Source organism: Melozone crissalis, unplaced genomic scaffold (genome assembly GCF_028551555.1).
Source record: "Melozone crissalis strain CALT ecotype California unplaced genomic scaffold, PUWL_Pcris_2 ptg000064l_1, whole genome shotgun sequence".
Lineage (NCBI taxonomy): Eukaryota > Metazoa > Chordata > Aves > Passeriformes > Passerellidae > Melozone > Melozone crissalis.
Window position 1 is genome coordinate 384313 of NW_026535842.1, and position 23352 is coordinate 407664.

General features: G+C 57.8%; 1 protein-coding gene across 1 annotated transcript; it reads left to right on the forward strand.

Annotated features, from left to right (window-relative positions):
* The first annotated feature begins 897 nt into the window (after nt 1-897).
* On the forward strand, nt 898-22542 carry LOC128945420 (hexokinase-2). Its single transcript, XM_054289178.1, has 18 exons — nt 898-960; nt 8556-8718; nt 13549-13697; nt 13814-13933; nt 14655-14750; nt 14866-14965; nt 15523-15706; nt 16574-16729; nt 16834-17067; nt 17321-17625; nt 18138-18286; nt 18900-19019; nt 19108-19203; nt 19625-19724; nt 19831-20014; nt 20251-20406; nt 20841-21074; nt 21758-22542. The coding sequence occupies exons 1-18, from the start codon at nt 898-900 to the stop codon at nt 21900-21902; spliced, it is 2754 nt and encodes a 917-aa protein (XP_054145153.1). The 3' UTR covers nt 21903-22542.
* Nucleotides 22543-23352: the final 810 nt, after the last annotated feature.

The window sequence follows — 23352 nt, forward strand, 5'->3', positions numbered from 1 at the left end:
CAGTGCACCGCCCAGTGCACGCCCAGTGCACTCCCAGTCCATTCCCAGTGCCCTCCCAATGCACCCCCAGTATCACTTCAATGCACCCCCATTGTTGTCCCGGTGTCTCCTCCCAATATGACCCCATTGTCCCCCCCATTCTCCCCCCAATATCACCCCAAAACACTCCCCAGTGTCCCCCCAGTATGACCCCAATGTCCCTCCTAGTGTCCCCCCATTATCCCCCCATTGATCCCCCGGTGTCCCCCCAGTATCACCCCATTGTCCCCCCCCCCCCGTGTCCCCCCATTAACTCCTCACTGATCCCCCATTGTCCCCCCGTTGTCCCCCCCCGGTGCCCTCCCCAGCATCACCCCAATGTCCCCCCGTGTCCCCCCATTATCTCCTCACTGATGCCCCATTGTCCCCCCGTTGTCCCCCCCGGTGCCCTCCCCAATATCACCCCAATGATCCCCCGTGTCCCCCCATTAACTCCTCACTGATCCCCCGTTGTCCCCCCATTGTCCCCCGTTGTCCCCCCGTTGTCCCCCCATTGTCCCCCCATTGTCCCCCCGTTGTCCCCCGTTGTCCCCCCATTGTCCCCCCATTGTCCCCCCGTTGTCCCCCGTTGTCCCCCCGTTGTCCCCCCATTGTCCTCCCGTTGTCCCCCCGTTGTCCCCCCGGTGCCCCCTCACCCCCCCCGGCCGGTGCCAGGCCCCGCCCCCCCGCGCGCGCCGGGCACACACCCTCGCCTTTGGGCCAATGGGGGCGCGGCGGCGCTGCCACGTCACGGGCGCGGGGGAAGCTCCTCAATGAGCGCGATTGGCGCGGGGAGCGCGCGGCGCTGCCGGGGCCGCTCCGCTCCCACCGCTCCGAGCCGAGCCGAGCCGAGCCGAGCCGAGCCGAGCCGCTCCCGCCATGATCGCATCGCACCTCCTCGCTTACTTCTTCACCGAGCTCAACCATGACCAGGCGCAGAAGGTGAGGGGGGTCCCGCGGGGAGCGGGAAGAGTGGAGAGGGGAGAGAGGTGAAAAGGGGAAAGTGAAGAGGAAAAGGGGGGGGAAAAAAGCGGCGGGGAAGAAGAGAAAATGGGGGGAGAGGAAAAGGGAAGAAAAAGAAAGGAGGAGTAAAAGCAAAAACAACAAAAAAAGGAGGGGTAAAAGTAAAAACAAAAAAAAAAGGAGGGAAAAGAAGGGGAGAGTGAAGAGGGAGAAAGAAGAGAGAAAGAAAAGGGAAGGAAAGTGAAAAGGGGAATAAGTAGGGAAGGAAAAAGGATGAGGAAAAAAAGTTGAAAAAATAAAGTAAAAGGAAGGAGAAAAAAAAGGAAAAAGCAGAAAAGGGATAAAGGAGAGGAGAGGAGTAAAAAGAGCAAAAAGAAAGGGGGAAAGCGGGAAAAAAAAAAGAAAGGAAGGGGAAATGGACCAAAAAAAAAAAAACCCAAAACCCAAAAACAAAAAAAGGAGAAGAAAACCCAAGAAACTTTTTAAAAGGGAAGAGCAGGCGGGAGGAGCGGGCAGCGGAGGGAAGCGGGGCCGGGCGGGCGGAGGCCCCGGCGCTCGCTGCCCGGCCGCGGCCGCGTGCGGTACGTGCCGCGGGACCCCGCGTGGCCGGGCGGCGAGGGGGAGGAGGAGGAGGAGGAAGGGGAGGAAGGGGGGGATCGGGGGCATCTCCGCGCCTGTGCTGCCCGCCGCTGCCGGGACCCCGCGCCCCACGTGTCCGCCGCCCTTCCCGCCGGCGCCGAGCATCCATCCCCGGCAGCCGGGGCACCGGGCCGGGACACCGGGACACCGGGACACCCAACCGGGGCACCCAACCGGGGCACCCACCGAGCCCCGCGGGCAGCGGGGTCAGCCCGGGCCACCAGCCCGGCGGGAGCTGGCGCTTGTCCCTTGGGTCCCCAAGGGTCCCTTCCCCACGCGGTGTCCCCAAGGCGCACGTGTGCCCCCGGTCCCCGCGCTGACAGGGGTGGAAAACGCCTTTTCGTGACCCGTTCGTTTAGTTTTGGCGTTCTGGATCCTTGGTTTGGGGTTCTGGTCCTGGATTTGGGGTTCTGAATCCTTAGTTTTGGGGTTACGAATCCTGGATTTGAGGGTTCTGAATGCTTGGTTTGGGGGTTCTGAATCCTGGATTTGGGGTTATGAATCCTGGATTTGGGGTTCTGGATCATGGATTTGGGGGTTCTGGATCCTGGATTTGGGGGTTCTGACCCTGGATTTGGGCTCCGCAGCTCCCCGAGCCTTTCCCAGCGTGGCAGCCCCTTGGGATATCGGTCACTCCCTGTCCCGGAGCTCAGGAAAAGCTCGGCTGTTCCTGCTCCCCATGGCTCCGGCCTTTGTCTGGCCAGGACAGCGCTCAGGCTGCGCTCAATAAATTATTCCTGGAGGAGAAATGCCGGGTGGGAGGCTCAGGCTGCTCCAGCACTGCTCTGCTGGCATCTGGAAATAGGGCAGAGAGGAACTGTCTGTGATTCCCCACTCCGGGATTTGCTGGTCCGAGCGTGAGGCGGCCGGGATTTGCAAAAATCGCCATAAAAAAAAAAAGAGAGAAATGCTTGGAGAGACCCGGGAATAACAATAAAACTGAGGGAAATGCTTGGAGAGACCCGGGATAACCCTGGAGATGCTCGCGGGGAAGCGAAACTTGCCACGTTGGCCCTTCAGCGGGGTGAGATAGGAAGGAAACCAAGGCAGAAAATTTAAAAAGAAGAAAAAAAAAAAAAAAAAGGTAAAAAAAAAACCAACAACCCAACCCCCCCCAAAAAAACCCCAAAAAACCAAAACAAAAAAAATAAAAATAAAATTTAAAAAAAACCTCCAAAAAAACCAAAACCAAAAAATAAAAACAACAAAAAAGGCAAAAAAACCCCAAGAATAACAACAACAACAAAAAATCAATAACAAGAAAAAAAAGAAAAAAAAAAAAGCCAAAAAAAAAAAAAGAAAAGAAAAAAAAACCCCAACCTAAACAAAGTGCAGGGAAAAGTTGCCGAGTTGCCGAGGCCAAGCGATCCGCAAGGAAACGCGGGCTCGGCTCCTCGCCGCTGGCCCCGGGGTTGTGCAACAGCCACATCCCGGGTAGGGACGGGGCCGCGTTGTGTAACCCCGGCAGAAATAGGCCAGCGGCACCGCTCACGCCCTCCTTATCGGGGATGGCTGCGAGTGATGCAGGGGCAAAGCTGCCATGGGCCGTTCTCCTTCCCTGGCCCCCGTGAGGAGCCTCAGGAACCGGCTCCCGCCTCCCAAACACAAATTGAAAAAAAGGAAAAATCAATATCCGTGAGCTGGGGATGCTGCGGGACGCGGCGCTGCCCTCCCGGCCGCCTCCGCAGCTGGATTTTCTGGGGTATTTTTGAACAAATTCCCGGGAATCCTCCCGTGAGGCGAGAGGCGGGAGATGCCAGCCGTGTGCCCTGGCTGCTCCCATCAGGGCTGGAAAATCATTGCTGCCTTATGGAGCTCCCCGGGCAAAGGGAGAAGCCAGCACACGGGGTAGAATTCTTGGAAAGCTGCGATTTGTTTGATTGGGTCCTCTTATCAACCCCCGTGTTTGGGAGAAAAGATTGTAGGTGGTAGCCTGTAGGTAGGGATGTGATTTCCCTTTGGATCAAGGAGAAAAGGCGCTCACTTTGGGTTAAAAAGTGCCTTTTCCAACAGCTGTGGTTCGTGTCCGCCTCAAGGCCTTGAAAATAGCCTCAAAAATGGGATTTTCCCGTCCATTCTCGCCGCGGAGCAGCTTTACCTGCTCTGCCACCTGTCTGGGGGCACATTCCCTCCCTGCCCAGCCCCTGCCCTGCTCCTGCCTGCACAGTGGGCTGTCCACACTTATCTAACCCCCAAGGGATTGTGCAAACTTTAATTAACCTCGGCGGCGTCCTTGGAGAGATCCCGGCTTGAAAGTGTGCCGCCGCCGCTGCCCTGGGATGTGCCAGCTCACCCCGGCCTTCCTCATCCTCATCCTCATCCCCAGCCTCGTCACTGGGAGGGCGGCTGAGCCTCTCCTCTGCCCCATCCCTCCTTCAAAAAGGGAAAAAATGGGGGTGGGATTGATTCTCCTGCGTTTGGAAAGCATGAGCAGGCTTTTAGTTAGTTTTTTAGGGCTTTTTAGGTTTTTAGGGTTTTTATTCATTTTTGAGGGTTTTTTTTAAGGTTTTTTTGTTATGTTTTTTAGGGGTATTTTTAGGTTAATTTTTTAGGTTTTTGTTTTAGTTTTTAGGGGTTTTTTTTAGTTTTTGGGGTTTTTTTTAGCTTTTTTTTAAAGTTTTTTAGAGGTTTTTTTAGGTGGGTTTTTTTATTTTTTTTAGGGGTTTTTAAAGGTTTTTTTAGGGTTTTTTTAGTTTTTTTAGTGTTTTTTTTAGTTTTTTAGGGGTTTTTTTAGGGTTTATTTTAGTTTTTTAGTTTTTTTTTCTTTTAGTCTTTTAGGGTTTTTTAAGGTTTTTTTCTTTTGGTTTTTTAGGGGGGTTTTTAAAAAAAATTTTTAGGGTTTTTGTTTTTAAATTTATTTTTCCCTTGCCCAGGGATTAGCCTCACCCAGCTGATTCCTCCCTGCTGGCCGCCCCTGCGGGTGTGGCAGGGGCAGCTTTGGCAAATTCCTGGAAAACCAAGCTCGCATCTTCCCCCGAGGCTGCCCAGGCCGGGTCAGGGCCAGCACAGCTCGTCCCACCTTGGGGGAGCCACCCTGGCTCTCCTTCCTGGGTCTCCCTCCCCACCGCAGCCACCCTGCCTCAGTTTCCCCTGCACAGGGGGGTCCTGGGGGCACAGAGGCATCCCCGAGGCCCTGTGGGTTTGACAAGGACAAACAGACAGCAGCAGATGGGTGTTTCCAGCTGCAGAACAGAGGGCAGAGCGTTCTCCTGGCTGAACTGGGTTTTACTGGGGCAGTTGGATGTTTTACTGGGGTAGCTGCATGTCTCCAGTGACAGAACTGTGGGGCAGAGCATTGTCCCAGCTGAACTGGGTTTTACTGGGGTAGCTGGATGTTTTACTGGGGTTGTTGGATATCTCCAGCTGCAGAACAGAGGGCAGAGCATTGTCCCAGCTGAACTGGGTTTTCCTGGGGCTCTGGGGCAGCGGGGTCACCCGAGGATGGGCTGCTCTGCTGGCTGCTCCCCGCTGTCACTTCCTCACCGTCATCCTCCGGCGTGGATCCAGCTGCTGGCCCGGGGCTGAGGATGAGGAGGAACCGGCCGAGCAGGAACCCCAGAGTGACTCACCCAGTGAGGATGACTCCGGGCGTGTGGTGTGTCACCCCGAGGGAGGGAGGGAGGGAGGAGGGCACCCACGTGGGCTCGGAGCTGTCCTGGAAGGGTGGAAGGACCAGGACGTGGGTGCCAGCAGCAGGGTGGGGGCAGCCCAGCATCACCCCTGTGTCACCGGGGCGAGGGGACGAGCCGGTTCCTGCCCTGAGTCACTGGGGTGGGAAATGGGGGCAGGAATGGGGACTGGGCATGTGGGGCAGGGAATGGATCCCCCAGGCCTTGCCCCTGCTCCCCCTGCTTGGCTTTCCCCAAATTCATCATCCCCAATTGTCCCCAATCGTCCCACCAGGGGACACAGCACAGCACAGCATCCCCCTCCCAGGCAGCCAGCATCCCCTCAAACCGCAGGGATTCCTACAGAACAGCATGCTCCAAGTTAAAAACTGTTAAAAACTGGCACGGGGAGGGAGGTAATTTAAAGAAAATATAATTCCCAGCACAAATGTCCCTGGAGAGAGGGGTGACAGCGCATGCCGTGGGTTGGGGGTGTTGCAGCCTTGCCCAGATTTGAACGCTGCTCCGTCACCTTGCAGTCAGCACATGTTTGGCTTGGTTGCCAAAAAGGTGAAGAATCTGTCCCAGGAAGCAGCCACCCTCTGCCAGTGCTCAGATTTGCTCCCAAATCTCCAAGAATCAATCACTCCACTGTGTCCCAGTGCTCAGATTTGCTCCCAAATCTGCAGGAATCGGTCACATCCAGCTGAAAATGCATCAGGAGGTGCTGAGGATGGGGAGCACGCACTCCTGCCCTGCTTCCTGGCAGCCACGTGGCTCTGGGACAGGGTTCAGATCAAAATGAAAACAAAAGGCACGCGGCTTCCTCTTCCCAGAAGCGGGGTAATTAATGGGAAAGATGTCCTGGGACCCGCAGGAACAGAGCTCCCTTCCCTTCCCGTTCCTGCTGCGGCGCCAGAAGGGCCGTGCCCCTCGGCAGCCCAGCCCCGCGTGCCCAGGAGGTGAGGCTGGCGATCAGAGCTGGTTTTGGGGTGCTTTAGGCTGGGCTTTAAGCTGGGCCCCCCCAGCAGCAGGGTTTGGGCAGGCTGAGGTTTCCCAGCGGTGCCGCCGGCACGGGCGACCCTGGGCTCCGCTCCAGCATCCGGCGTGGCAGCGAGTGAACCTTGGGGACAGCCTTGGGCCAGGGGATGGGGATTTGCTGGGGTTTGCTTCAAAAACGCGGCGCTGAGCTCATTGCACCCACAGCTGCTCCGTGACCCGCAGCTCTAACGCGCTGCCCTGGGCCGGGGCATGCCCGGTGCTCCCCAGCTTCCTTTTCCTTTTCCTTTCCCTCCCCTCCCTCGGTTTGTTTGGATTTCCTCGAGGAAACGCCGTTGTTCAGGCTGGAAGCTTTCCAGGAACTCAATTGCCCCCTCCAGGATCCTTTGTTTGTTTGGAATTGGCGACCTGACCCAAACCGTTCCCTGCTCTTCAGCAGCCTCAAGCAGCTGGGAAGGTGTTTTGTGCTGAGAGATGCTCAGGCTCTGGCACTGCAGGCTGAATTCCTCATTTTACCCCATCTCTGTTACAATTTTAGGGTAACCAGCCATGCCACAGGGAGTTTTGGGGTGTTTGGAGGAGTTTTTGGGGGTCCAGTGGCCCTTCCTTGGTGGGGAAAGATGGATTCAGTGGGGAAGGAGATGTCCTGCTGTACGCCCTGACCTGCTTTAGCTGCCAAGTGGGGTGAGATCCACCTTGGCAGAAGATGATCCAGGTTTTAAGGGCTTTGGGGATTAGGGGAGGTCACCCTGCTGCTCAGGCTGGGTTATTCTGGTGTGGAGGACATGGGGGACGTGCTGGGCAGGGCCTGCCCTGGGCTCCCTGCTCTGGGATTTTTGGGCAGGGGGGCTTCACTGCTCTCCAAGCCAGCGTTTCTGGGATGAGCAGGTGCTCTGGGCTGGGGGCATGGGCTGATAACCCTGGGCATAACCCCGGGCACAGCTCAAGGGGACGTTTCCCACCCTGGGGCTGAGCTCCAGCCCCAGAGCCACCTCCTGACCAGTAACTGGAGCTTGCTGGTGCCAGTGAGCAGAGCCTGGGCACACGGGAGGGAATTTCCAGCAGGTGAAAGCAAACAGGAGGGCAGGGAGGAGAGAGTTTGACTTCCTGCTGCATAAGGAGAGGCTGGCAAACACCTGGCGCCAGGAAATCTCCAGGTTTCCTTCTCCTTGGCCTTTCCCTCCTGTTCAGATCCTGATTTTGGGAAGGAGCTGGGAGCACCAGGAGAAGGGACAGGAGGTTTTGCTGCTCCTCGGGGGATGCAGCATCACTCCTGGAATGCCGGGGTGGGATGGAGCCAGGTGACCCTGGCCCTGGTGCAATTATTTGCCCACAAAATGCCCATTTCCTGCAGCTCAGCCCCATAAAGCACGGCCCGGGCCCGGTGCCGGTGACCCGGCCTTACGTGCCTGCACACAGGTGAGCACACGGGGTGGAGCTTTCCTCCTCGATTCTCAGGGCTCGCAGCTGCCCTTTAATTAGCGCTGAGTGGCGCTAATTGGAGCAGGGCACGGTTTGGGAGCGGGCAGTGTCCGTCTGTCCTGCTCCTGCTCCGGCCAGGCTGCTGTGCCTGGGGAGGAGCATTTCCACACCTTGCCCGGCAGGACAGGAGGCTTTGATGCCGTTTTTGGGAGCATTCCCCACACCACCAGTTGGCAGGAACGGGGAGGTGGGGTGGGATCCTTCCCTCCCCGGCCACGCGCTGGTGTCACCCCAGCCTGGCCGGTGTCACTGCAGCTGCCACCCGTGTCACTGCAGCAGGGTTTGCTCCAGGCTCTGGGCTCCTGGCGTGACCTCAGCGGCGCAGGAATGACAGGGCACTGCATTCCTGCCCAGGAGAGGCCCTGGGGGTCAAGGTCAAGGTGTGCTGGGAAGGGTTTGCACCTGGAGAGCCGCCTGAGTCACCCCCGAGCTGGGTTCCTGTTTGGGCGCCCCTGTTTGGGCGCCCCTGTTTGGGTGTCTGCAGCTGGCTCGGCAGCCTGTGGCTCAGCACTCCCAGCTGGCACAGCCTGGGCAGGGATCAGGGTGGCCTTGGGAAGGGGCAGGAGCGGGGCTGGGTGATGCCTGCCATGAGCAGTCCCAGCCAAGCTGCTGTGCCCTGCACTTTGGGATGGCTCAGAGCCTGCTCCAGCTCCCTGTGTGCACTCAGGAGGGGCTGGGCACTGTCCTGAGCTGTCCTGTGTCTGACCCCATGTCCCTGTGTCCCCTGCAGGTGGACAAGTACCTGTACCACATTCAGCTCTCCAGCTCCCTGTGTCCACTCAGGAGGGGCTGGGCACTGTCCTGAGCTGTCCTGTGTCTGACCCCATGTCCCTGTGTCCCCTGCAGGTGGACAAGTACCTGTACCACATGCGGCTCTCGGACGAGACCCTGCTGGAGGTGTCGCAGCGCTTTGAGAAGGAGATGGAGAAGGGGCTGGGGGCAGACACCAACCCCACGGCCTCCGTGAAGATGCTGCCCACCTTCGTGAGGTCCACGCCGGACGGGACAGGTACCGTGGGGCTGAGGGAGGGCTGGGGGCACCGCAGCAGGGGTGGTGGCACTGCCACAGGAGGGGTGGTGGCACTGCAATAGCAGCAGGGGTGGCACTGCCACCAGAGCCACCTTCCCTGCTCCGTGCTGAGCGTGGGCACAGGCCTGGCTCCCTGCTCCGTGCTGGGGCTGGAGGGGATCCCAGTTCCTGCTGGCAGGGGGAGCAGAGAGGAGGAGGAGGAGGGAGGGAAGCCGCCCTCGCGTGCCCTTGCTGGCAGGACAGAGACAGTCACGGGTCCGGCTCATCAGATTTCATGGGCAGCAGTGCCAGCGCTGTCTGAGTGCCACAGGGCCCCGGGCACTGCAGGCCCCTCACAATGTGGCCTTTCTGCCTCTCCCCGAGCTGCCCAGGCCGCGCTCCAGCAGGGCACATCCTCCTCTCTGCTCCGTCCAGGGATGGGGCTCAAAAGGGTCTGAGATGAGAATGTTGGCTCCATGTTTCAGAAGGCTGATTTTATTATTTTAATGTATAATTTTATAATATTAGAATAGCAATAATATTCTATAAATATTACTATAAATTATTATAAATTATATAATAATATATATTATATAAATTATATATTTTATAGTATATTATAAAATATTAAAATAATATAATATATAATATATAATATATATTAATATATATTATAAATTGTATAATAATATAATATAACGTAATATAATATAATGTAATGTAATGTAATATAATGTAATATAATATAATATAATATAATATAATATAATATAATATGCATAATAATATATAATATATATTAATATATATTATAAATTGTATAATAACATAATAATTATAGATTATCATATTAATAATGTCTTAAATATTATTCTAAATAAGTATAAGTCATAAAAGAAATAATTCTATAATATTAATAATATTTTATAAAATATCAATATTCTATAATAGATATTTTATTTTCATATATAATAATATAATATAATATAATATAATATAATATAATATAATATAATATTTATTATTTTAATATAGAATTTATATATAATATATATTGAAACCATGCTAAAAGAATAGAAGAAAGGATTTAATCAGGAGGCTAGCTAAGAATAGAGTAGAAGAATGATAACAAAGGCTTGTGACTGACCAGAGAGTCTGAGACAGCTGGGCTGTGACTGGCCATTAATTAGAAACAACCACATGAGACCAATCACAGATGCACCTGTTGCATTCCACAGCAGCAGATAACCATTGTTTGCATTTTGGTCCTGAGGCCTCTCAGATTCTCAGGAGAAGCAATCCCAAGGAAAGGATTTTTCAGAAAATATCATGGCTGCACCCTCGTGCACCCGGCTGTGCCGGGCCTGGGCTGCCCTTTCCATGAAGGAATTTCCCCAACAATTTAAATGCTGCTTGTCATTCAACCTTTCAGTGTGAAACCATTGCCGTCTCTCACTGCAGCCCTGCTGAAAGTGTCTCCCCTTCCCCCTGAGCCCCTGGAACCCCCAGAGCCCCCCCAGCTGCCCCCACACCCAGAGCTGGGCCTGGCTGCCTGCCCTGGCGCTGAGATTCCCATCTATTCAAATGTTGGAGGATATTTCTAATTACAGGCAGGGCCAGGAGCCGCCCCTGGGCACGGGAACCGGTGCAGCCCAAGGTGCTGGCTGCAGGTGGAGCGTGTGTCAGCACTTGCAGCCTCTCCCCTGCGCTCACAGGACGGATCCTTGGCTCCCTGCCCCGTTTCCAGCCTCTCCAGTGCCCCAGCTGGCATTTCTCACCCGGGGCAGGGGGAGAGAGGAGCACCAGCATGGAAAATGTCACATGAGAGGGATGCTGGGGCAGGCACGGCCCCGCAGCTGCCCAGGGCGCAGGAAAATGAGGGGGTTTAGGGCAAATCCCAGGGAAATGAGAGCTGGGATTCCCTGTGCAGCTGGAGCTGCACCCGGCCTCTGAGTGGCACCCCTTGGGTTTTGAGGAGGGGGGAAAACCAGGGCTGGGGGCCTGGGGCCAGATCCCCAGGGAGGATCTCAGTGCCCAGGGCCACGTTCTTCCTCCTTCCCTCTTTTTAAAGCTCCTGGGCAAAGTCTGACCTGGGCTGGGCCCCTGTGCCGGGTGCCAGGAGCTGCTCCCAGTGCAAGGCTGGGTTATTGCTGTGCTGCAGCCCTGCTCTGAGCTGGGCATGGTGCCACAGGGCTCTGAGGGGTGTCCCTGTCCTCGCTCTGGTGCCACAGGGCTCTGAGGGGTGTCCCTGTCCTCGCTCTGGTGCCACAGGGCTCTGAGGGGTGTCCCTGTCCTCCCTCTGGTGCCACAGGGCTCTGAGGGGTGTCCCTGTCCTCCCTGTGGTGCCACAGGGCTCTGAGGGGTGTCCCTGTCCTCGCTCTGGTGCCACAGGGCTCTGAGGGGTGTCCCTGTCCTCCCTGTGGTGCCACAGGGCTCTGAGGGGTGTCCCTGTCCTCGCTCTGGTGCCACAGGGCTCTGAGGGGTGTCCCTGTCCTGCCCCGTGTCCCTGGGTGGGATTAGGCCCCGTTTAATGCCCAGCTCCAGGGGGATGAGAGGGGCTTATGGAAATGCAAGGTCACACCTGCAGGTTAAGCCAAAGCCCAGCCCTGGCTCTCGGGGGTGGTGAGGGGAGGGAATTCTGCTTTGAAAGCAGGAGCTCTTCTAAAATCAACTTTCCTTACTTGGCTTGGCTCTGGCATCTGAGACAGATCCCAACTGAGCTTCTCCTTGGAGCCCAGCGTGTCTCCCGAGGGCTTTCCCTGCTCAGTGCCACCAGCACCCTCCTCCTGCTCCTCTCCTGGTGTTTCCAGGCTGCTCTGGGTGCCCAGGTCTCCTCCTCAATGGTGTTGGTTTGAGGATCTTGTGGTGCATCCTTTGCTGAGCCCCAGCAGCTGATAACCCCAGCCTGGGGCTTCCAGGAGGATGCTGCAGGGTTTGTGGGGTATCCAAGGATGCTGCAGGGTTTGTGGGGTGTCCAAAGGGTGGCTCTTGGCAGCACCTTTCCCTTGCCTGTGTTTGCCCTGCCTGTTTGGCTTGTGGGCTCAGCACCGGGGCTGATGCCTTATCACAGACCTGGGAGCCCAAACTGGGGCAGTGCCCACACCTGGCACCCGCCACGTGCTCCAGGCATGGCTGGGAGTGTTCCAAGGGAACCCTGCCCTGCTCCTCCTGCAAAGCTGATCCACCCAGGAATTCACAGGGATTTCCCCCAAACTGCTCTTTTTTTTTGGGATCCTCCTGGGTTACCCCCAAGGAGCTGAGCAACCTGTGCCGCTCTTGGCTCCTCTTGTCCCTGGTGGATTTATCAGCCCTCTGAGGTGTTCTCTGTGCCCTGATGGTATTGATCACCCTCCTGAGGTGTTCTCCATGCCCTGCAGGTATTGATCAGCCACAGGAGATGCCCATTCTGGGGCTATTTCCAGCTGGAGATGCCCATTCTGGGGCTGGGCTGGGGCTGGGGCTGTTTCCAGCCTCATTCCCTGCAGGTGCTGCTGCTCTGTGCACACCAATGGCCCCGATGGCCTGCAGGTTTTGTTCCCTTTGTCCCTCACAAAGCAGCCCCAGCAGCCAGCACAGCACATTCAGGGCTCTGCGTGCTGAGAGAGGCTTTCCCCTGCCCCAAACAGCCAGCTGGGCGCTTTTCCCTGCCCCAGACAGCCCTGGGGCTGCCCTTGGAGGAGCCTCGCTGGAGCCCTGCGTGCTGGGAATTTCAGATTTTCTGTGCTGAGTGTAGGAGCGCTCTGCGTTGAGCTGAGGCTGTGGAGAACACTTCCAAAATCGAGCGGTAGCGCTGGGATCGTGGGTGTGGAGTTTGGATAGAGGTGTGTGATATCACAGAAAAAAAACCTTTGAGTTTAAGGTTTTAGAATATAGGAAAATCTTTAGAGCAAGAGGGAGGTTTTAGGGTGGAGGCTGGTCCTTCTTTTTCACCTTCCTCTTCTCCTTCCTCTTCTCCTTCTCCTTCTCCTTCTCCTCCTCCTTCTCCTTCTCCTCCTTCTCCCTGGGTTTGGGTGGTTTTGTGTAATTGGATAAAAAGTCCCCATTGCAGCCCATGGGTGGTTGGTTATTGGGTTAAAAGTAAAGATAATTTCAGTGCCATTTCCTAATTGCACAGTTTATCCTTAAAAGGCCTTGGAGAGAGATGGAGAGAGACAGGGCTCCAGTTTTAGTTTGTTGGAGTGCTGCAGAGCTCAGGGTTTGTGAGAGTACAACAAGAGATAAGAGCCAATAAACATCTGAGTCCCAACAAGAAATTCTGTCCTGCACGTTTAATAATGGCAAATTGAAAGCAGCAGAGATTCCTCAGCAGCTCTCCCTGGAGAAGGCAGCAGTGAGGCCCCAAAACTTTGGGATTTTCTCCCTCCCTGGTTTCCTGCAGCCACGTTCCAGGAGCGTGTGGCATTCCTGGGCTGGCCTGGGGGGTTTGAGTACAGCACAAACCAGGCTGAGGAGTTCCCACAGCTGCCATCAGGGTTTAACCCTTTGGGATGGAGGTTTGGGAGCCTCCGGGAGCATCAATGGGGTCAGGAATGGCTCTGCTGCCTCCTTCCTGATGGAGCCTGAGGCTGCAGCTCAGATCCCTGCTGCTCTGGGCTTTTCTGGGGGGGATTCACACCCCAAAGCATCCGTGATGGTCAAAATACTGATCCTCTGTGTGGGCAGAGGAGAGGCAGGGAATACAGCGACCGTTCCAATGAAACACCGAAAAAATAGAATAACGGACAAAGTGATGAAAAATAACAAAAATCTGGGCTTTTCGTGGTGCCTGGGAGGGGGTGGTGGGCTCTGTGCGCAGGGGAATGAAGGGGCTGTGCTTGTGCTGACCCACAGAGGACGGCGATTTCCTGGCCCTGGACCTGGGCGGCACCAATTTCCGCGTGCTGCGCGTGAAGGTGTCGGACAACGGGCTGCGCAAGGTGGAGATGGAGAACCAGATCTACGCCATCCCCGAGGAGCTGATGAGGGGCAGCGGGGTCCAGGTGGGCTCCCGGGGGGCTCCTGGCCGGGGGATCCTGCTGGCAATCCAGCGCTGGGCACGGGGGATGCGGCGTCCCCTCGCAGTGGGGCTTTTTGTCACTCTTTCCCCTTTTTCCAGCTTTTTGACCACATCGCTGAGTGTTTGGCCAACTTCCTGGACAAGCTGCAGATCAAGGACAAGAAGCTGCCCCTGGGCTTCACCTTCTCCTTCCCGTGTCACCAGACCAAGCTGGACGAGGTGGGTGAGGGGGCTGAGCCCTCCCTGTGGGTCCCACACCAATTTCAGCTCGCCCAGGGCAGCTCGCTCAGTGCCTCAGTTTCCCCAGCTCCAAGGCAGGGCAGGGGTCTGCCTCCCTAAGGGGCTGTGGCCATAGGGCTGGAGATTTCAAATCTTGAAATTGAGTTGGAATTGAGTCCTTTTCCTCCCCCCAGGGCTCGGCTCAGCCTCTTGCCAGGTGCCCCTGGCCGCAGGGGACTGCGAGCCCCCCACCCTGCAGGGATGGGTCAGGGACCATTCCATAGGCACAGTGAGCCCCCTGCCCCACTGGGACCATCCCACAGGCACAGTGAGCCCCCTGCCCCACTGGGACCATCCCACAGGCACAGTGAGCCCCCTGCCCCACAGGGCTGGGTCAGGGAGCATTCCAAAGGCACAATGAGCCTCTCACCCCACAGGGCTGGGTCAAGGAGCATTCCATAGGCACAGCCAGCCATCCACCCCTCAGGGATGGTTCAAGGAGCATTCCTTGGGCTCGTGAGCAGGTTTTGCTGCAGGGCTCAATCAAAGATGGTCATGGGAAGCACGTTCCTGCTGCCGGGGCAGCAACGGGCAGCTCACGTGTTGTTTGGTGGCCATAAACTTTATCTGTCACGGAAGCCGCGGCTGATGGCGCAGCTGGTGAGCCGATAACGGGGAGCCAGGGGTCACCCCCAAGCCTCCTCTTGCTGTTCCCCTGCAGAGCATCCTCGTGACGTGGACCAAAGGGTTCAAGTGCAGCAGCGTGGAGGGCAGGGACGTGGTGTCCCTGCTGCGCAAGTCCATCAAGAAAAGAGGGGTAAGGGCCTGGGCTGGGGGCACGCGGCTCCTGGCCTGCACGCCTGGGCTCCAGGCAGGTGCTGTGGTCAGTCTTGCCTCTGTTGGGTCAGCCTCTCCCCTTTCCACCACGCCAGGACTTTGACATCGACATCGTGGCCGTGGTGAACGACACCGTGGGCACCATGATGACCTGTGGCTACGACGACCAGAACTGTGAAGTTGGCCTCATTGTTGGTGAGCTGCAGGGAGAGGAAAGATGTTCTGGGGGTGTTTTCTGGGCTCCAGCAGGGCCAGAGGGAGATCCTGCTTCTTGCAGGTCTGGGGGTCTCTGGGGGAAAAGAGAGAGGGGGATACCAGTGCTGGAAAACCAGCATTGTGCAGAGTTTGTGTGCTTGGTTCTTGGCTTTCTTTGGTGCACTGGGCTGTGGCCAAAGGGAAATGGGGATAATGGGAATGGGGGACAATGGGAATGAGGGATAAGGGGAATGGAGGGTAATGGAAGTGGGGAATAATGGGAATGGGTGATAATGGGGATGGGGGATAATGGGAATGAGGAATAAAGAGAATGAGCAATAATGGGAATGGGGGATAAGAGGGATGAGGAATAATGGGAATGGGGGATAATGGAAATGAGGAATAATGGGAATAAGGGACAATGGGAATGAGGGAATAATGGGAATAAGGAATAATGGGAATGGGGAATAGTGGGAATAAGGAATAATGTGAATAAGGAACAATGGGGATGAGGAAAGGCAGTGTCCCCGCTCACCCTGTGCCCCTGCTTGGCCCAGGAACTGGAACCAACGCCTGCTACATGGAGGAGATGAGGCACATCGACCTGGTGGAGGGGGACGAGGGCAGGATGTGCATCAACATGGAGTGGGGAGCCTTTGGTGACGACGGGGTGCTCAACGACATCCGCACCGAGTTCGACCGCGAGATCGACATGGGCTCGCTCAACCCTGGCAAACAATTGTGAGCACATTCTTGGCTCGGGCTCGCGGTTTGCTCAGCATTGTCCATCCTCCCACAGTCACTGGGGCTGGGGAGGTCAGCCCAGCTAACTGGGTCAGCGTGTCCTCTGTCACTGGTGCAGAGAGGGGCTGTGTCCCAAAGCAGGGCTGTACTAAACCAGGGCTCTGTCCCAAAGCAGGGCTCTGTCCCAAACCAGGGCTGTCTGCCCCACCTGCTGCCCTTGTGACCCCCTCATGTGAATGATTCCTGTTCCCTTCCTGCCCAGCAAAGTCCCCAGCAGCCCAGGCAGAACATCCGCATCCCAATCCTGCAGATCTCCCATTCCCCACAGGGCTGCTGTGGCCTGGGGGTCCCTGCAAACTGACTGACCCCTGCAGGTGGCCATGAGGTCTCTTTGCAGGGTGGTGGTCGTGTCCACATGGCCTGATATGCTCAGTGATGGGATAAACTGCTCTGGGAAGGGATTACCCAGATTCTGTTTGGGATGGGAGGCTGCCAAGGGGTTTTCAGGTCAGCCTGTGGCCACCTCGTGGCACACACAGCCAAACACACACATTGTTTAGCCTGGAGAAAAGGAGGCTCAGGGGGAGATAATGGAGAGAGAGGAGAGGTTCAGGTTGGATATTTGGGGAAGATTTCTGCTCTGAAAGGGCGTCAGGTGTGGCACAGGCTGCCCAGGGCAGTGGTGGTGTCACCATCTCAGAGGGATTTAACAGCTCTGTGGATGTGGTACTTGGGGCTAGTGGTGGCCTTGGCAGAGCTGGGGAATGGCTGGACTTGCTCACCTTGGAGGGCTTTTCCAGCCCTTCGGCTTTTCCAGCCCTTCAGACCATTCCCTGATTGCACCCCGTGCCTCCCCACGGGCAGGTTTGAGAAGATGATCAGCGGGATGTACATGGGCGAGCTGGTCAGGCTCATCCTGGTGAAGATGGCCAAGGACGGGCTGCTCTTCGGGGGAAGGCTCACGCCAGACCTGCTCACCACGGGCCACTTTGAGACCAGATTCGTGTCTGCCATTGAGAAGTAAGTAGGATCCAGGGCTTTCCTGTGTCCCACCCAGCCCGTGGATGGAGCGGCACCGAGCAGAAGCTGCGCTGCCAGGCACGAACCCCGTTTTGCGGTTCCAGGGAGAAGGAGGGGCTGCAGAAAGCCCACGAGATCCTGAGCAAGCTGGGGCTGGAGCCGTCGCACGAGGACTGCGTGGCCACGCTGCGCATCTGCCAGATCGTGTCCACGCGCTCGGCCGCGCTCTGCGGGGCCACGCTGGCCGCCGTGCTGCGCCGCATCCGCGACAACAAGGGCGGCGACCGGCTGCGCTCCACCGTGGGCGTGGACGGCTCCGTGTACAAGAAACACCCTCAGTGAGTGTGGGATGGGGATGGGGACAGGGACAGGGTGCTGGGGACATGTATCCTGTGCTAGGGGTAGGGACAGGGATTTGGGGACAGGGATCTGGGTGTGCTGGGGACAGGGCCAGGGACGATCTGCTGCTGCCAGCAGTGCGCACAGCTCGGCACACGAGAAGCGCCCCCAAAGACCCCCTCAGCCCCTCGTTTGGATGCCAGGGGGTGCCCAGAGGGTCCCACTGAGGCCCCCTCTCCTCCTCCCGCCCAGCTTTGCCCGCCGCCTGCACAAGACCGTGCGGAAGCTGCTGCCCGACTGCGAGATCCGCTTCATCCGCTCCGAGGACGGCAGCGGCAAAGGCGCGGCCATGGTGACGGCCGTGGCCTACAGGCTGGCTGCTCAGCACCAGGCCCGCCAGAAGATCCTGGAGCCCCTCAAGCTGAGCCACGAGCAGCTGCTGGAGGTGAAGGAGAGGATGAGGATGGAGATGGAGAAAGGGCTGGGCAAGGAGACGCACGAGGAGGCGACGGTGAAGATGCTGCCCACCTACGTGTGCTCCACTCCTGATGGAACAGGTGATGTGTCCTGTGTGAAACCCCTGGGTGTGAGCCCTGCACGTCCTGCATCCTCGGGAGGGGCTGGATCCTTTGCTGTGGCCGGTTCCTCTTTGTGGTGGGAGTGGCACAAAGCTCCAGTTTGGTACTGGGCAGAGCCTCCAGGACGTTCTGCACCTGATTTAACACAAAGCCTGGCCACAAATCCTGCCACAGGATTCCCTCCACCCTCATCCTGGGTTCTGCTCCTGGTTTGGGCGAGTGCCTGACCTTGGCTTGAAGCTGGTGCAGGTCCTGAGGGCCAGGAGCTGGACTTCAGTGATCCCTGTGGGTCCCTTCCAGCTCAGGTTCATGATTTGAATCCTCACCATCACCCTGAGTGTGGAGCAAACCTCTCCATCCTCCTCCTACCTGCAGCCCCTGTTCCCACCTGTCCCCAGCCACGTCTCCATTTCCATCCCTCTCCTGGGAGGAGGGCAGGTCCTGTCTGCTCCGTGCTGGGATCTCTCTGAAGATCCTCTCTGGCCTTGCAGAAAAGGGAGATTTCCTGGCCCTGGACCTGGGAGGAACCAACTTCCGTGTGCTGCTGGTGCGCGTCAGGAACGGGATGCGGCGCGGGGTGGAGATGCACAACAAGATCTACTCCATCCCCGTGGAGATCATGCAGGGCACGGGAGAGGAGGTCAGTGTGGGAAGGGGCCTCTTCCCTGGGCTGGCTGCAGCTGGTTTTGCCTTTCCAGAGGGTGAAACAGGAGTGGGGAGCGCTGGTGCTCTCCTGGCCTTGGAGCAGCCAGCTGTGCCCAGGGCTCTGCAGTTTGGGAAGCTGGGGCCTGGATTTTGGGTTGCAAATGGTGTTATTCCCAGCCATGAGTGAGCCTCCCTGAATCCCACACGCTCCACGAGGGCAGATAAGCATCATCCCCGTTTCCCAGATAGGGAAACCACAAGAGAAGCAGTGAGACACGTTTGGAAAGGGTTTTGCAAAGCGCTCCAGGCAGTGCTTGGGGACTGGGCTGGAGGGGATCCCTTGCAGAGGGACCGGGTTCCTGCTGGTCCCCAGCCCTCCAGGGACCTGTGGGTGGAGATAATGCAGGGATTTGGCCACGCTGGGTGGGGAAGAGGGTGAGCTGAGCGTTTTGGGGTTGCTCACCTCCCACATCCTGCTCTGTTCAAAGTCCTGGGGGTGATCTGAACACTCCAGCAGGCCTGGGAATGGGTCAGAATCCCCAGAAATCAGGCTTCCAGCTAGGCCCTGGCTGTGGTGGTAACTGTTGTCCCTGGCTTTGCTCATGCAGCTCTTTGACCACATTGTGCACTGCATCTCTGACTTCCTGGAGTACATGGGGATGAAGGGCGTGTCGCTGCCGCTGGGCTTCACCTTCTCCTTCCCTTGCCAGCAGAACAACCTGGACGAGGTAAGAGGTAACCCCACCCTTACCTGCAAGCACCCCTGCCCGTGCCTGGCCCTTCAGGGGCACTCACTGGGGGCTTTTCCCACCACAGGGAATCCTCCTGAAGTGGACAAAAGGCTTCAAGGCGACGGGCTGCGAGGGAGAGGACGTGGTGGGGCTGCTGAAGGAGGCCATTCACAGGAGGGAGGTGAGCAGCCACGGGGCTGGGAGAAGCTGGGCTGCTCCCGCATCCTGGCTCTCCTTGGCATCATTAATTGGCCTGTAAAACAAATTACTGGGCTGAGCTCAGCGTAATGAGTGTCGGAATTCTCGCAGCCGCCCTTACTCATCACTCGAGGTTGGATTTTCAGACCCTGGGGCTACGGGCTGGCTCCTGGCCAGGGCTGGAGCAGACTTGTCTGGCCCTGAGCTCAGGAGAGAGCGGCTCGCTTCCTCAGCACAGACCACCCCGAGCTGCTGCCAGGGGCTGCTCCTGGCAGGGCTGCCCCAGCTGGAGGTGTCTGAGCTCTGCCTGCAGGCGGCTGGGGCTGGGGAAGGCCAGGTGGGAGCAGACTCGGCAGGGATTCCAGGCCCTGCAGGAATAACTCCTGCAATCCGTCCCTCTGCAGGAATTCGACCTGGACGTGGTGGCAGTGGTCAACGACACCGTGGGCACCATGATGACCTGTGGCTACGAGGATCCCTACTGTGAAGTTGGGCTGATTGTCGGTGAGCACTGAGCGTTCCTTGTGCAGCTCCTGCCCCGTGCTGCCCCCCTGCCCTGCCCTGCCCTGGGGCTGTCCTGCCATCTCTCTGACCCTGCTCCTCCCCACAGGCACGGGCAGCAACGCCTGCTACATGGAGGAGATGAGGAACGTGGAGCTGGTGGAAGGGGACGAGGGCAGGATGTGTGTGAACATGGAGTGGGGCGCCTTTGGGGACAGCGGCTGCCTGGATGACATCCGCACCGAGTTCGACGTGGCCGTGGATGAGCTGTCCCTCAACCCTGGCAAGCAGAGGTGCGTGGTGGCTTTGGGGGGCTGGAAGGGACCCCAATGGGGGGGTTCTGCCCCAGCAGCCCCTTGGTGGGTCCAGGGGATGATGGGCAGGACACCGACGTGTCCCTTGTGCCCTGGCCGTGCTGCTGAAGGGATTGTCCTGAATTGTCCTGAGGGCACCTGGCAGAGCTGGAATCCCCAGCCAGCCCCGGTGTCCCTTCCTGTGCTGATGCCCAGCCTTGTCCTCTCCTGCCCAGGTATGAGAAGATGATCAGTGGGATGTACCTGGGGGAAATCGTCCGCAACATCCTGATGGACTTCACCAAGAAAGGGCTGCTCTTCCGGGGACGCATCTCAGAGAGGTTGAAGACCAGAGGGATCTTTGAGACCAAGTTCCTGTCCCAGATAGAGAGGTGAGCTCCACCAGCTCCAGAGCAGGGATGGAATGTGGGGGAGTTCTGGTGGGAGAAGCTCCACGTGAGCTTGGTGGGGAGCCAGGGCGATGCAGGATGGTGCCCCACGGGTGGATCAGCAGAGCCCACGTGGTTGGTTGAGTGCAGGGACAAGGAGAGGCTGCCTGGGGCTGGCGGCACAGATGGCTCTTTATGCTCTGCCCTGAGCAGGGTGGCAGGGGCGTCACACTCCGCTGGCCTTGTCCTGAAACAGCCTCCCCGATCAGGATGTGACACCAGGCCACATCCAGGCCTGAAAGCTCAGGTTTGGGGGGCTGCAGGACCACCCCAGGCCCTGCCACGAGCCCGAGTGCAGGGTGAGGATGAGGATGAGGATGAGGATGAGGATGAGGAGGCTGCCCATCCCTGACGCTGCCCCCGCCGTGTCCCCGCAGCGACTGCCTGGCCCTGCTGCAGGTGCGCTCCATCCTGCAGCACCTGGGCCTGGAGTCCACGTGCGACGACAGCATCATCGTCAAGGAGGTGTGCACGGTGGTGGCGCGGCGCGCGGCCCAGCTCTGCGGCGCCGGCATGGCCGCCGTGGTGGACAAGATCCGCGAGAACCGCGGCCTGGACTTCCTCAAGGTCACCGTGGGCGTGGACGGGACGCTCTACAAGCTGCACCCGCAGTGAGTGCGCCTGGATGTGCTGCCTGGGCGGGTGGGGGCTCGGGGGGAAGGTTCGGGGGGGAATGGGGGAGGATTGGAGGTGTTTTGGGGGCTTGAGGCCTAACAGGAGCTCGCTGACCCAAACTTGAGGCCCAGAAGGAGCCCTCAAGGACAGGGGCTCCTCCAGTCCCACTGGGCCTGACCCAGATGTGGTGACCAGCTTCAGCCAGGGCTCCAAGTCATGGGGATGTGTCATGGAGGTTCATGGCCACACAAATTGCCCATGCCAGAGCTGGCTGGCTGGTGCTGCTGGGCACTGGAGCTCAGACAGGATCTAAGGCACCGAGCTGAGCTTAAATAGGGCTCAGGAGCCCATGGGCAAAGGGAGGCACTGAAAACTCCCCCCAGATGGGGCTGGTCAGGGCTGTTGAGGCTCAGTAGAGCTCCCAGGGCTTGGTGGGCCTCGAGAAGGGGCTGGGTTTGGTCCTGAGAGAAGGCACAGCATGGTCATGTTGTAACCATGGGCTCGGGCTGAAGTGTGGAGACTTGGGCTTTCTAAGCTTCATCCATGACCATCCATCCATCCCTCCCCCTGGGGTCTGTGCTTCTCCTCGAGGCTCTGTGAAGCCGCATTAGGGGCTGGGACTGACACCTTCACCCCGTGGCCGCTCAGCTCAGAGCCTCTCCCTCTCCTTGCCCCGCAGCTTCTCCACGGTGCTGCAGGAGACAGTGAAGGAGCTGTCCCCCAAGTGTGAAGTGACCTTCCTGCAGTCGGAGGACGGCAGCGGCAAGGGCGCCGCGCTGATCACGGCCGTGGCCTGCCGCATCCGCGAGGCCGGCCAGCGGTAGAGGCCAGCAGGTTTGCCCCGGAGCTTGGTTTCAGCAGAACAGGACGCGTTTCCTCTCCCAGCCCCTCCCTCGTCCCCCTGCACACACTCACACGCCCCCTCCCCTCCAAGCAGACTCGTAGCTTTACTCGTTCCCGGGGCACCACGGCGCGATGGAGGCGCCGTGGGCTCCGTACCAAGTGTTGTCGTAGGAGTTTCCTTGCATGCCATGAAACCCGCTGTCGAGTAAAGCTCACAGCGCCTTTTGGCTTCTCCCTGCATTTCCAGGTGGAGCTGGAGCTGTCCCACCTCCGTCACCCCCCAGCTCTCCTCCCACCACCGGCCCTCCCCTAGCAGCAGTAGGGATAACACTCGGATGATTCAGACACTGCATTGTCACTTTAACAGAACCTATTTATGTGTGTCGGAGCCGTAGCTGTCCGTGCTGTAGAAGCAAACCTCTAAGATTGGGCTAAAGACCTCCACTAGTCTTTTACCCTGATCAAGGCTGCATTATTTCCATGAAAGTCATGGTAACTCTTAAAGCACAGGGTGCAGAGTTCCACGGGCGTGGCTGTGGCTGCACTGGAGGTACCGCGTACCTCCCTTGGTGAGCGACCCCAGAAAGTTCTGGGGCCAGGCTGCAGGGCCCCTCAGCCTTGGTGAGCGATCCCAGAGAGGTTCTGGGGCTCCTCAGCCTTGGTGAGCGATCCCAGAGAGGTTCTGGGGTCCCTCAGCCTTGGTGAGCGATCCCAGAGAGGTTCTGGGGCCCCTCAGCCTTGGTGAGCGATCCCAGAGAGGTTCTGGGGTCCCTCAGCCTTGGTGAGCAATCCCAGAGAGGTTCTGGGGTTCCTCAGCCTTGGTGAATGATCCCAGAGAGGTTCTGGGGCCCCTCAGCCTTGGTGAGCGATCCCAGAGACGTTCTGGGGCTCCTCAGCCTTGGTGAGCGATCCCAGAGAGGTTCTGGGGTCCCTCAGCCTTGGTGAGCGATCCCAGAGAGGTTCTGGGGCTCCTCAGCCTTGGTGAGCAATCCCAGAGAGGTTCTGGGGCTCCTCAGCCTTGGTGAGCGATCCCAGAGAAGTTCTGGGGCTCCTCAGCCTTGGTGAGCAGTCCCAGAGAAGCTGATGGGTCCCTCAGCCTTGGTGAGCAATCCCAGGGAAGTTCTGGGGCTCCTCAGCCTTGGTGAGCAATCCCAGAGAAGCTGATGGGGTTCCTCAGCCTTGGTGAATGATCCCAGAGAGGTTCTGGGGTCCCTCAGCCTTGGTGAGCAGTCCCAGAGAGGTTCTGGGGTCCCTCAGCCTTGGTGAATGATCCCAGAGAGGTTCTGGGGTTCCTCAGCCTTGGTGAGCGATCCCAGAGAGGTTCTGGGGTTCCTCAGCCTTGGTGAGCAGTCCCAGAGAAGCTGATGGGTCCCTCAGCCTTGGTGAGCAGTCCCAGAGAAGCTGATGGGTTCCTCAGCCTTGGTGAATGAT